Genomic DNA, 14640 nt, shown 5'->3' with positions numbered 1-14640 from the left:
CAGATCTTTTTATTTATTTATTTTTCATGAAAAGAGAATTCTTTCATTTAATAGATCCAATCTGTACTCATTCTGTGACAGCTGTTGTTTGTCCCTCCAGGTCAGGTCAGACTCCCAGTGCAGGGCCACAATTTTTGCTTCAGTTTCAGTAATGCTCAATACATACTCCACAGACAATGACAACATTTTTTTAATATACTTGACTGTAAACCAGTCTGCCATTACTCTTTGCTCCATCCATCCATCTTCTTCCACTTATCCGGGGCCGGGTCGTGGGGGCAGCAGCCTAAGCAGAGAAGCCCAGATCTCCCTCTCCCCAGCCACCTCCTCCAGCTTGTCCGGGGTAACACCGAGCCATTCCCAGGCCATCCAAGAGATGGCATCTCTCCAGTGTGTCCTCAGCCTACTCCTGGGTCTTCTGCCAGTAGGCACGTCAGAATGAGATCCCAGATCCAAGCAGACTCCCTAGGATATCTCCCAAGATGGTTTGGGCATGTGACTAGGATGCCTACTACTCAGATGTCCAAACGACTGGCTCCTTTTGATGTGGAGGAGCGGCTCTACTCTGAGCCCCTCTTGAATAACCCAATTCCTTGGTTTAAATCTAAGGGCAATGCCAGCCACCCTTTGAAGAAACCTCATTTCCCCCCCTTGTATCAGTGATCTTATTCTTTATACCTTTATATAGTAATGACATATATCATCATTACATATGTCTTTACCAAGTAATGAATGCTACACCATCTAGCCTGTTGAGACACATGAACAAAACCTTTCCTTAAAAATGTCCAGAATTTTTCAGATTTTCTTTTCTACAGTTTATTTGGCTCTCGATTTCCTAAACCAAACTGAGAAGGAAGCAACATGTTTTTATCTGTCAGTGTAAGTCACAGCTGAGCTTGTGCCCATCTCCTCTTCTAAACCAGTTCCGGACAATAAGCCAGACAAAGGTTTTGCTCAACAACCAATTAAATTTCCCCCAGCTTTTTTTTCTCCAGAAAGTGAATTATTTAGTTTTGTGTCTGCAGATACTCGTTTCAATGATTTGCATGGTTTGAAAGTTACAAGATTCAGACTTGAACTTCAACTTTGTAAAGCTTGAGATGTAATTTTACTGCAGTTTCTTCACAACTAAAGGCTATTTTCAGCAAAATAATAATGTAAGATTTTTGACAGAAATTTCAAACCGCAATTCATTTGCAAAATGCGTCAAAATCAGTAAGAGAAAATGCACCAAATATCTCAGGCATCAGTCTGAACGCCACACAAATGTGATAAAACAGGCTCAGTGGGGACTAAATGGCACAAGAAAGAGCAGTTAATTCAAAAGTGAGAGAATGTAGAAGAAAACAAATACTAGCATGGACAGAAGATACTGAGATCCTTAGATGTTCACTTACATAACAGTAGTTTGCATGGATAATTTAATTTACCTGCTATGTTCTCGTTGCCTGAGCCTTTTCTATTTTTAATAGCATTTCCAATTATCTGGCTTCATCTGTGTTCCACATGGAAAGAATTTAAAGAGGTTATGCCTCCTGAAGTCTTGGGATTCAGAGCAGATGAAGATGAGAGAAAGGAAAAATAGAGTGCCTACAGGGTTTACAAGGCCTTAGTTTTACTTAACAGCACCGAAGATGTAGCTGTACCATTTGCCATTGCATGACATTAGCTCCAGGCTATTTCTAGAGAAAATATTCTCTTGGATGGTGCCTCCATGAGAGTGGGAAAAAGAAAACAAAAAAACAGCAACAACATGAGATCTAATCATGGTTCACTGATGAAACTGTTGACCACTGGCTATTTTTTTTTCCCTTTTTTCCTTCTTGAATATTTGTTAAGATTAAAATAAGAGTATAGCTTACATACTACAAATGGGTTTAAATACTAATACTACTCTCTAATATCTTGCAAAGGAGCTTTGCTTTCTCTCACTTAACCAATGGTAATGAGTAAACAATGATGGACAATGGTGATTTAATTTTAATGTATTGCATTTCATAGTTATTAAAATATGAATTATGGCTGATAAATGTAATATAAAGATGCTGCTACATTCATGATTGAACAAATCATTTTAAAAGCTTATTGTGCTTTTCTGTATTTTTTCTCACTTACAGTACATATACACAGTAGTGGATTTTCACAATAAACTTACTTTCACATAACAAGGTCAGCATATTATGTAAAAGTAATCACTGATCCACAAGCTCAGGCTCAAATGCGCAGTTGACATTTTTTCTCTATTCTTGGATCTGTACGACCTGCTATAGAGGTGTAGGGATGGGAAGTTCTAAGATTTTAGCGATTCTGATTCCATGATCAATATCACTTATCAATTTCTCATTGATTCTCTTATTAATTCTCATTGAGTTTTCATTGGTTCTGCTTTGACATTCACCACCATCACTGAGCAGTATGTTAAAGACATTACCTTCCTGTAAATTAAGTGCATGCTGTGTGGTCAAATGTTTGTGTATGTTGGAAGTATTTCTCTTCTGTGCTGTGAACACTTTTCTTAATTGTAAACTTAATTCCTCCCAGAAGAAAGTAAGTTTTTATAATACTTGTTACATTATTTTCGCATTTCTCCATGAAATGGTGTGAAACCCTTCATCTCATAATTACCGGTTACCCCCCAAAAATTGATTCTGTTCATCTGAATGTACCGTTTTCAGTGGGGGAAATGTTTCGTCACTCGTCCAAGTGATTTATTCCATCTCGAGACTGAAGAAGTCACTTGGACGAGTGACGAAACATTTCCCCCACTGAAAACGGTACATTCAGATGAACAGAATCAATTTTTTGGGATTTCCTCACCTGGATGATTGAGCATGCATCAAGACAATTACCGTTAAACAATATAAACATATAGGCTGCAGTCTCACACACCAAAACAAATTCCTGTCCTAAGGAGAAAACACAAATGGTCTTTCATTTAGAATTTAGACATGAACACAAAGCCGACAGCACAAAGCAAAGAACAAAACCAGCACAAAGAGACTTTAAAGCTACGGTGATTCTACTTTAGGAACATGAACAGGTAAAAATGATAAGTATTCAGGCTGTAGCCTTCAAAGTGTTTGTTACCTGTTTAAGTTCAGGGTCTGACTGCTGGGCTGAGGTTGGGATTCACTCAGGTTTAACATCACTCTGAGCTTTTGGCTAATTTATTGTTAGCATAAACTAGCAAAGAGCCAAAGTTGTATTAGCAGCATAATATTGTTGTTTCTGTCCTGGAGTTTGCACTTCCCCATTGCACTATTGTCATGAAAAGTAATGCCCATTTCCACACTGCAGACTGTACCACTACTTTCCTTCTCCAGCACAACAAATGAAACCAGCAACTTGTAGCCTATGAGTTCCCTACAGGTTTCTGGCTTTGGTCTTCAACCCGTCGCCAGCTTCACAAACTACATTCAGAACACTTTGGATTTTGAGGGGAAGGTCAGGGACGTCATTATGGAGTCAGATTAACAATGTTCTTTTATAATGTTATATCATAAGAGACTTATTTTCCAGTTACCGAAGCCATGGAGGTAGTTGTAATAGTTTACAGGATGAACCCAACCATTAGTATCAACCAAACGTGTCTGCTCTTTGAAGAGTATCTTTAATCCACGTATTTTAGATATAAGAGCCAATAGTGCAGGCAGAAACATGGGTGTCCCACGAGTTCCCCAGTTTTGCCTATAATGGCCAACTTGTATATGGAAGAAGTGGAAAAGAGGGCTCTGTTATCCTATCCCGGAACATCCCAGAGCCATTGGTTCAGGTATGTGGATGACATCTGGCCGAAAATCTAATCTCAGGACCTACCACAATTCACAGATGCCATTAACTCGCTGGACAAATACATCAAATTCAACAGGGAGGATATGAAAAATGACAGGCTAGCATTCTGTGACTGTGAAATTGCCATCAGTAGTGGGGGACATGTGAAAGTCAATGTGTACCGTAAACTAGCACATACGGGTCAGTATTTAAGGTTTGACTCTCATCATCTACTGAAGCACAAACTGGGTGTCATCACTGTCCTCAAAGACATAGTGGCAGGAGAAGCAGAGCTACATCACATCAAAAAGGGCCTGAGCAAATGTGGTTATCCCAGGGTTACATTTGTCAAAGCTGGGAAGACGCCTAAAGAATTCTCCCGGTGATCCAAGAGAGAAGGACAACTGCTTCCTAAGAAAAATCAGTGGTGATCTCTTATGTGTCAGGAGTGTAAGAATAGCTGAGGTGCATTTTTTTGAAAACACATTATCTCTCTGATTTTCAAACCCGAAGACATGCTACACAAAAAACAATCCAACCAAGGATCGAGTCCCTCGGCACAAACACAAACACTGAGTTACCTTATCAAGCCAGGATTTTGTAGGCTCTTTGTAGGATTTTGTAGGGGGCAGACCTTCAATGAAGAGCATGTGCACATCCTGGACTGGGAGGAATGCCGATTTGAACGGGGAGTCAAGGGAACAACTATCAGCAAGACATGAACAAGAGTATATGCTAAAGTGCTGGAATTGCAGCAATTTTCCAACTCTCTGTGAATGACACCGATGGCTGTTGATCATTGGCCATGATAATTATTAACAAACATGAAACTGAGCTTGTGGTTAATTGTTAGATAATGGTGCTAGTTTTAGTCTTTATTTAGCTACATATATCAAGGTTGGGGAAAACTGCAATCAGGTGATACTAAAGTCATCATAATTTCTCTAACTGAAAACGCAGCAAACAGATGAAGAGAATCAACTTTCTAGGTCAAAGAGAGGTGTGGCACAGAAGCCCCCCATACATGCTGTTCAACTTTGCTTCAGAGCAAATCCAAAATAGTTCATTTCAGGTGGCAGGTGAAGGGTGATGCTGGACCAAGGCCCAATATAAGATAAATAATTCTTATTCTGAAATATGAATCTTGCACAACTGATGTTATACTGTAGAATAACAAAAATATGGATCTGGGGATGAGACAATTATCCCCTTTACATAGGCAGGTAAAATGATGTATATTTTATTTTATACCTGTAAAATATATAAAGTAAACCGATTAACAAAATGTTTATTTAGCACTGGTCAAAGTTGGGGAAGACAGGATCTACTGGATTTATGTCTAGAAGAAGAGACATAAATGCAGTAACTAGGTCATATCCAAGAGGACATGTGTTTGCATCTCACACAACATCAGTCGCTAAAAACTTTTTCAAGTTCCTATCATCACTTGGAGACTGAGGGCCTTTAAAGTTCTGTCAGCAACAAACATTAAGCACTGCATTTCCTCAACGATGGCAGCTTTAAATGGCTAGAAATGAAATAACACCCACCACATACTTCATGCAATGTGTAGAAATAAAGTACATTTCTGCTCTGTGTTCTTTCTCATCACCATTCTTACTGAAATCAGGATTAGTCATCATCATTGATAGAAATCACCCAGAGGATACCTAAACACAACAGATGACAACAGTTTTGAGGAATTGATGCCATCTATGGTGTTGCAAAGAAAGGACTGTTTGTTCTGAAGGGGGAATTTTCACCTTATCAAAAATCTTCAGTGCACAGTCGTTTCTGTGCCACATTCTGTTCATCACATTGGGTCTGATATCTGGTGTCCCTGGATAGCGCAGATCGTCTGGCTCCATCTCGTGTAATCTATTTGCTCCTACGGTGCTTGACAGTTAGCATCACTGAAGCCAGTAGAATACAGATCTGTAAGCCTCCATGCATAATACATCAAGTCTAGAACCCGTAGGCTGTCTTCCCCCTTCACTTTTCTCCAAGCACATGAAACCCCCAAACGCCACACAGAAACCATGTGGGATAAACACGAAACACACACACTTCACATAATGATTTCCTCACAGAAAATAAGGCTATTTTTCAATATCAACTCAAACAATATAACTAACATCTGGTTTATGTCTGTATGTGGACAAGAAGGTAGTAAGTGAGCAAAAAATAAATAAATAAATAAAATCATGTACACTATAATGTAACCAGTTGTGCTCAAATTGCTGCAGTTGTGCAGCAGAGGACTGAGGTTTTCATCTCTGGGGGCTTTTTTGAGCCTTTGAACTGTAGCGATTTGTTACATTCAACTGAATTACACATTGCTCAACATAAAGCTAAGGTAGTAAATATCCATCCACCCACTGTCTTCTGCTTACCCGAAGTTGGGTATTCCAGATCCCCTTTATCCCAGTCACACTTTTCAGTTCCTCCTGGGGACCCCAAGGCACTCTCAGGCCAGAGGAGACACATTATCTCAGTAGCAGGTTCCTGGTGTACTGCAGGCTTTCCACCGAGTTAGGTGTGCCTGTAAAACCTCCAAAAGAAGGAATCCTAGCCAGAATTTCCTCAACTGGCTCCTTTTGAAATTTCTCATTGCTTATTTTATAATCATGAGAAAATTAGCCCAAATAAAACAATTGCTATAAAGTGGGGATCCCCACCTTTGAAAATGTTGGCTTTTGGTTGCTTAGCAGACCACAGGAAGCCACTTTTTATACACAAGAAAAGAAAACTAATCATGTCCATAACTTGTGTTATTTATATACGTTCCCCCCCAAAATTATAAATGTACAAAAATGTATAATTTTGCTGTTTCCATTAGAAATGATAATCATCAAGAACAAGACAAACAAAATAATTAAATGGACCTTTTGGAAGTGTTGCTGTAAATCTCTGGAAGAATTTTAAATAGAAAGGCACATTTTCCAATAGGTAATGACCATAACTTGGTGAAGAGGCTGGAGGAATACCGCAGGGTATTTACCTTACAGTACAAAGCACCTTGAAGACACTGTTGTTGTGTTTTGGTGCTATATAAATAAACCTGAATTGAACTGAAATCCTACATTTTTTCTAACCCTTAAGAAACCCTTCAGCAGGGTCCAAATCTGCAACAATTTTTCAACCAAACCAAGAACAGAATAGCACTTTTGTTGCTATCTGTAGCCACTGCCATGTAGCTGAAATGAAGGATAATGGAACAAGCAGATTAACTGTGGAAACTCTCCACAGTGAAAGAAAAGGTCTCTTTGTCAGAGGTGGCAAAGAAAAGCTAAAATTGACAGCAACAGCAACTGAAAGGCGAACACAAGTGCATGTATGTGAGAGAGAGGGAGCCCTGGGTCTCTGGGAAAGAAACAGTCTGTTAAACAGAAGGTGAAAGTGTTGAAGGGGATCATCATTGCTGCTTTTCTTATTAAACTATCGCATATGTAAATATACTTGTCTAAAAGACCGTTTTCCCAATCAGCTACAAGTATAATTGGTTTATTGTGAAGGAGGGTCTCTTATTGGTAAGGCAATGGAGTCTTAACGGTGTTATTGCTACCTTAACTAAAGTAACTGTATACCTTCCTACACTACTGCTGATTTTAAACCACATGTTAACCGTATGTATTTGGCATTAATTGCCATAATAAACTATTATGCCATACAACCCTAAGCATAGACATCAACAGCATATCCATTAATCATCTTAAGTGTAATAAAATTGTTACCAAAGTTAACACCAACTGAAGACACGCTAATGTTAAAGTATTTTTTGCTGCCAGTGCTTCTTTACTGACAATATACATAAGAGTCCAAGGACTATTACCAAACATTGTCGGTGCTGCCGTCGGACTTCTCATGATTTCATCACCATTTTCTTAAGTAACGTCCTCCATCTCCTCTGTATTGTTGACTAGCCTGAAACCTCCTCCAGAGAGCTTAACAGTGAATCTCAACATCCCAAGTTCACCCCCCCCCCATGACACCATGTTGATGTTGCTTTTGTTGCCCATATGGTGTTCTGCTGCCTTATCCAGATCCAGTGGCCTGCAGTGTCTGCTGCTGACAGATCTTTGACTGTTGATGATGTAAGTGATGTTTGATGGTGAGCCCTGTACTGCACCCCAGCGTGTTTCAACCTAACTGTAGATGTTGCAACACAGGCGCTGCAGTCAATCTCTGTGGGTTCCTCCACTTTCACAGTTGACAGTTGAATGTCAGCTGCAACATTCAGGTATGAGTCAAGTTTGCTCTTGGAGAACTTCTCAACAGAGCCTTCCCATGGCATTGCTAGGTCTACAATATAAACCATTTCATAACACAAAGTCATTGCTGTAGTACAATTAGACTGGAAATTAAAACCAGTTTACCAACAAAAAAGCTTCCAAAACTTCCAACTTTGACATCTGGAAATTAATTATTTCAGTATGTTTGGCTGAAGAGTGTGTAGTCAGCCTCTGGCTTACATGAAATATGGGAATGATACAGAAAGCCTGCAGCCAAATCAGTCTGAGACAGAAATAACCCAGTTCAAATTGGATCATCAGACAAGCAATAGAATGTTTTTATTTTTGGGGGGAAAGTTTCCAACGCCACGGTCATGAACCCTTCAGCTGTTTACGGCAGGTCATTGTGCCATAAAGACCACAGTTGTGCAGCTGTGTATGTACCAATTTACAAATGTACTAATTTAGCTCATTCACAGCAAATGTGTGCATATGTGAATTCTGATTAACCATAATTATCATATATTAAGCATTTCTTAATAAATAATTGTTTTCGACCTACAATATAGGTCACAAAGAGCATTAACTAATTATTTTTCCACAACGTCTACGCAATATAGAAGTAGAAGCAGCAGCAAGCGAGAGTCTACCAGAGAACATAGAACTGTCCTCTACCAGCCTAGAAAAATGATAGAAATAAATGCTACTATTTTCTACATGTTTCAACATTTTCACCTTATTATTTTATACTGAAAGTCAAGCCACCAAGGGTGAACTTGGTTTTTAAACAGGACTATAAGACCAAACACAGTGAAATTCTAAATTAACTTCTAAAGGACAAAACTACTGTAATGAAAAACTGAATACATACATATCCACACCAAAAACTGGGACAGGTCTTTAGCTGAAAACAAGTCAACAAGGAAGTGAAAGGAAGGGGGGGAAAAAGCAATAATCACACTGCAGAACCCCAATTTGGCCTTTTTATTACACCAAAAAAACAGTTTCAGGCATAGGCAGTGCACATTTTTAATGTTTTTGTTGGTGGACGTGGTGTCAGTTTGGGGTCAAGTCAGAGTTGAAATCAGTAAATATAAGTCTCACGTAAGTCTCAAGGAAAAACTGATTACAAGTTAGAGAATGAAAGAGTAGGTGGACAATCGTGAACCTTGAATAAATTTGATTTAAAAAAGTAAATGGTGTTGTATTTTGTCACTTTAAAGCAATCGCTTATGATTAATGAAACACCTTGGCTGTCAATTACATGATATACATGTTAGTAATCTTCACTAACCATCTGCTAACATACATTAGCAATAAACAGGTAAATCCTTAAACATTGAGACATTTGTTAATCGTTACTTAATGCTAATTAATTTATAAATTAACAGATATTTAAGTAATGTTAGCTGAAGTGCCTTTATTGTGGACTGAGATGCACCACTGGGGGATTTGAAAAATAAAATATGTCATATTTTACAATAAGTAAACTAAGCTGTGCTTTCAGCAACAAAGGTATAAAAAAAGATAGCAAAACAAAAGCCTCCTACATACCTTCTGTCACCAAATGGAGACATGAATAATAAAAGAGAAGATGGGGGACGTGCCATTATGTAAGCACTGAAGGTAAGACGAAAGACAGGAAGACATCCTTGGCTTGCTAACAGTAGGCTGGAGAGCTGTCTGCACTTAGAGTACTGGCATCAGGAAGGAATAATAATCACCAGTCACAAAAAAAAAGAAAATTCTTGTTTCTGAAGCCATTTCTGTAACTGCACAAACAAGAACACTTTGCTCCAAAGTGAGTATTTGTCTAACAAATGACAGAAAATAACAATACAAAGTTTTGCCTCAGGGGAATAGTTTGATTTTTTTTTTCCTAAGAGACACTTGTTGAACTGTGAAATAAAATATAGTTCTACCTTGCTCTAACTTTCCCTAAAATAAAACCAAAATAATTTCTAAACAAGGTTTAGAAATTAGTGAGGTCCAGAATGTTTTTCTTTATAAAATTTATAACATTTACGGTGTGACTGTGATCCAATGAGCAAACTAGACGTCTGAAGATTCTAAAGTTGTAATAAAATCAAAGGCAGAAATTTGTAATCGACTTTATGTTGTAAAGCTTTCTTCTTTTGCACAAGCAGCTATATATATAGAAATATAGAAGATGAGTGTTATGTGTATAGAATAAGTCATGCCTCATTCCTCACTGCATTGAATTAGGGCAAGCGAGGCAAGTAGGGCTTGTCAAGTCAAATCTGAAAATAGATTTCAATTAAAATGATGTCTATTCTTTCTGAAACAGAATTCTATTTAAAAAAACAAAAAAGGTTCTGGCCTGTTGGCCTCCATCCTACTGCCATCTCAAGGTTGCAGCTGGCCATTTTCTCTGGAAGCAGGATTAACTCTGCTCTACTTCCATTACACTGAAATCCATGTGTCCAGTGTTTTGAGGGCATCCATGGCCTTTGTTGGGTCTGCGCTTCCACAGGCCCCGCTGGTTTAGAAATTTATTCCCGTTAACGTCAAGCAAGGAAACAAGACGAACACCGGTTTTTACTTGCTAGCAAGGGAGACTGGTCGGAACCAGGCTCTTGGAGCTGAACGCTCCTCACCTGTCTCCTAGCCAGCTTCAAATAAACAGCCTTCCTTGCCGCCTTTTATTCTGAGAACACAAGCAACATTCATTGTAAAACCCCCCTATGGTCACAAAAGATAAGGTACTATGTGTGTATGTGTGTGCACGTGTAACCACGTGTGTGTATGTGTATGCATGTGAGTGTGTATGTTTGTGTTTGGTGGTGCGTTTGTGTGACCTCCTGCTCACCAAAAGGATCATAAAAGCAGGAAGCTCACTAAACAAGAGAACAGAACCCTCACATAGGATGTGCCTGTAATAAAACACTATAGCCTCCCCCACCAACAAACTGGTTGGAGAGGTGGTCAGAGACAAAGCAATGTCTTTGATCCTACAGTTTGAACTAAGACTTACAAATTTAAGTAACACAATGACAACATTTAACAATTTGACTCCAACAGCCTCCTCACAGGTGGCTCCACCGGATACAGCTCTGCTCGGGGCCTCCCCACACTGAACTGGCACCTGTCCAGGTTCTTGCAAAATCTGTGCCCCAGTTGGTGAATCCTGAGTCCCCTGTGTGAGCCACCTCGGCCTGTGAGACCTGAGCTGTCTGGGCGATCAGACCCAACTGAACCCATGGCTGAGGGTCTTGCGCAGTCCAGGGGTGGGTCCTGAGCCAAAGCTCAAGTTTCTAAATGGCCCTGCACAGCCCCAGCCAGGGTTTTCTGTTGATGGTGCTGGCCAAACATGGCCCTGAACATCCTGAGTATGAGCTGGTATGTTCTGGCCCAGAGTCTGAAGGTTCCACCTCAGCTGCTGATCTTTTGCCCTGCCTCAATATCAACAGCCCCCTGGCCAAGCCTCCGTAGGGGTCTAGTCTCCTTCAACATTCGTGGCCCTCCTATCTCAGTCGCTGTCTGTGGCTCCCTTCCAAATCTCCAGAAGACTCCCATTTCATTTTGTGGAGGTGTATACTGTTACCAGTTTAATATATTTCTTGTCCACAAGGACATCCCCCTATAGAGTGTCATGCCACATCTCAGAAAAACTAAGACAGGTTGGCACACTGGTTGTTTTTGGCCCATGAACTAAAAAAAGTCACTGTTGTTATTTTTTTCTCCAAAATTCCTAATAAACTGAGCTTTTCTACCCAAACTACTTCTTCAGGTCAATTAAAATGCAATTTCTATTGTTTCCCTAGATTTTCTGAGTTAGAATAGAATAGAATAGAATAAACCTTTATTATCCCACGGATGAGAAATTTTGGTGTTACAGAGCTCTTACAGCAAGGGAAAATAAAATATAAAAGGAAGACACAAGGTGGTCCTATAATCCCTATGTGGTCTGCTGGCTGTTGCAAAAGTACAACCTAGAGTACTTATCCCCAGGTTTTGGACCCAGGATTTTGAGTTACTGTGAGGATGTGGGATTCATGTGTTATTTATCAGTTTATTATTAGTTTATTATTGTTTTCTGAGTACTCTGGATGTTTGAATAGTGTTAGGTTGTGTTTGAGAATAATTATATTTCATTTCTTTATTATTCACATTTCTTGTGAATCTCAGTTGTGGTGATATAGTCTTTAGTTGATGTTCCTGTCCCTTTAGTCTCTTGCTGCTTATTATTTTATAACTTGTAGGGACAGTTCAATTATGTGATATCTTGTATTTTGGTTCCCATCTTGTTGTTTATCTGTACTAGTAGTATTTCCATTCATGCCTTAATGCTTAACCCTCTGTCTTGTTTGTGTTAGCCTGGAGAAACCAACCTTTCAATTGAAATGTGACCCCTAAGTGGATGAAAATTCACCTAAAAACCTAACCACCTATTCGTTTAATTTGTTGTATGGAATTCACCAAGTTACTTTCCCGGTGAGACTGAGGATTTAGAAACTCCAAAAACGATTAGGAGCCACGAAAGAGTCACAGGGCTCAGCCATGCTAAGAAACCATCTCATCAGAAAGCAGCGGTGAAGCTGAACTATACCATCCCCAGGGAGGGGTTGTATATCAGAGAAATGTTAAGAGACAGCAGCGAGGACTTCATATTGAGTGAGTCATGTGTCATTGTAGGTGATTGATTTTCTGCCCTGTAGCTACAGGAGGGTTGGCGCTGCCCTAGTGTTAGTGTGTGTTTGAGTCAATGTGTGTGTGAGGCTGATGGGTAGCCTTGACTACTGATAAGACAGTCGATGGGAGCCTGGAATGACTCTGTCCACACTTTGGTCTCTTTCCCAAAGGTACGAAAAACAGTTTTTATCTTTTGTTTATCTGTTTGTTTAGACATAAACTATCCTGACACAAAGATAACATACAGCAGAGTACAAACATTCAAATATGCCACCAGTTCATGTTTTTCTGGCACGGCTCTGCACTCTTAGAGCCACACTGCACTTTGATTATGGACAAACAGTATTATACCTGACCTTTGTAACTTATTTCTGCCAATATCAGTAACAAATTTAAACCCCTGAGACTCATAAAAGAATCCAATCTGAAACTCGAGAAAATTAAAGTAATGAAATAAAAAGTACTAGAATTTCTCCGTTTAATAAAAGCAAAAACAGTTAAAATAATGACCCATTATGAGTAAATAGTCCACTAAATAAATAGGAAATACAGACAGTAAGGAACTGTTCAGGCTACGCGTAAAAAAACAAAACAAAAACCAAAAGAGTGCAATGCACCAAGCACACTAAATGAGTGGCTTTTTGTTCTTGCATGTAATTACCTGTGTATTATTAGTATACTGTACTTTTTGCCTATAAATAACCCAGGTTATACCCATAAGTCTACCTGTCAGATGAATAAAAGCAAAAAACACTATAATATTTTCCTGTAAAATGATAGTAGCAGTATAGTAAAAAGTCTCACCAGTACAATCCTGGGTCTGCCACTCCAGACACTGGCCGTAGGGGAAGGAAATAACATACGCAGAGGAGTCTACACAGCGCTGAGTACTTCCACACCACATGCACTCCATGGCCTGGCTGGTGCAGTTGGCACAGCTGGTGCGCAGAGCACAAGGCGTCTTACAGGGACGAGCACTCTGACTCTGGGGACTCCCTGAGCAAGGGATAGACAGCACCATGGTGGGTGAAATATTAAATGACCTGTTAGCTACACTTGTTTTCCATTCAGTGACATCCAAATAGTAAGATACTGTAGCAGCTAATATATCACTGCTGTAAAAACACAAGTTTGACTATTTTATAGATCTGGAGATAATAATATGGCTGTGGTACTTAAACAATGCTCAAGCAACATTTCGAGACTTAAAGTGTTTCAAGAAAATATCCCCTATGACCCCATGACCCTACCACCATGAGCCTGAATGGCCAGACTACTCAAATTACTCTGACCTATGTAAACTGTAGAAATGGTTGTGCAAGAAAAAGACAGCAGTCTGAACTTCAGCAGCTTCCCTGGAGCATATCTACATGTCTAAATGCATTGAGTTGCTGCCATATAACTGGCTGATTAGAGTTTTGCACAATGAGCAGATGTTCCTAATGAAGTGGCTGGTGGGTGTATGGTTTCATTAGATGCTCTAACCTTCAAATACATTTTTTCTTTTGTCTTTCTATTCTCTTTTTCTCACCAGCAGGTTTTTCACAGATCAGGCCATCAGTGGTGGCAGTGCAGGGGTTGGCCTTAAGACCAGCCATCTGAGCTTGTTCCAAGTAAGCACAAAAGCCTGAGTCACTGGGCTCTCCAGGTGACCATCGCAGGGTGGTGTTGGTGAAGGGGGATGCATCTTCCCAGCCCCAGTACGACACGTTAATCTTCCTCAGGCCAACCCATGGAGATAACATCTGCAGAAGTAGAAAGACTCACAGGTTTGAACATGTGTTTATCCCGCTTCAAATTAGTCAGTGACTGATTTCCAGTACAGTATATACAAATCTTCCTGATATTCTGTTATGTGGAATGAATTAGCACTGGTCATTAACTTGGTAGAAAGCTGACAGTCCTTATGTTACTTGACACGGTTTCATATCACAGTAACAGAAGATCCGTCCAATATTTTTTTTCAGAAGTTCGAACAGTT

At 39.6% G+C, this 14640-nt stretch overlaps 1 protein-coding gene across 3 annotated transcripts in view; it reads right to left on the bottom strand.

Annotated features, from left to right (window-relative positions):
- atrnl1a (attractin-like 1a) overlaps positions 1–14640 on the bottom strand; it is a 342376-nt gene that overhangs the window by 214056 nt on the left and 113680 nt on the right. For all 3 annotated transcript variants that reach the window (XM_039621670.1, XM_039621672.1, XM_039621671.1), the window contains 2 exons: positions 14191–14404; positions 13464–13655 (listed from right to left, as the gene is read on the bottom strand). In XM_039621670.1, the coding sequence (XP_039477604.1) occupies positions 13464–13655; positions 14191–14404 (406 nt within the window). The remainder of the gene's footprint in view (positions 1–13463; positions 13656–14190; positions 14405–14640) is intronic.

This window comes from Oreochromis aureus, linkage group 13 (assembly GCF_013358895.1).
Source record: "Oreochromis aureus strain Israel breed Guangdong linkage group 13, ZZ_aureus, whole genome shotgun sequence".
NCBI classification, from domain to species: Eukaryota; Metazoa; Chordata; class Actinopteri; order Cichliformes; family Cichlidae; genus Oreochromis; species Oreochromis aureus.
Note: the sequence above shows the minus strand (reverse complement) of the source record. Positions and strands in the feature narration are given on the sequence as shown.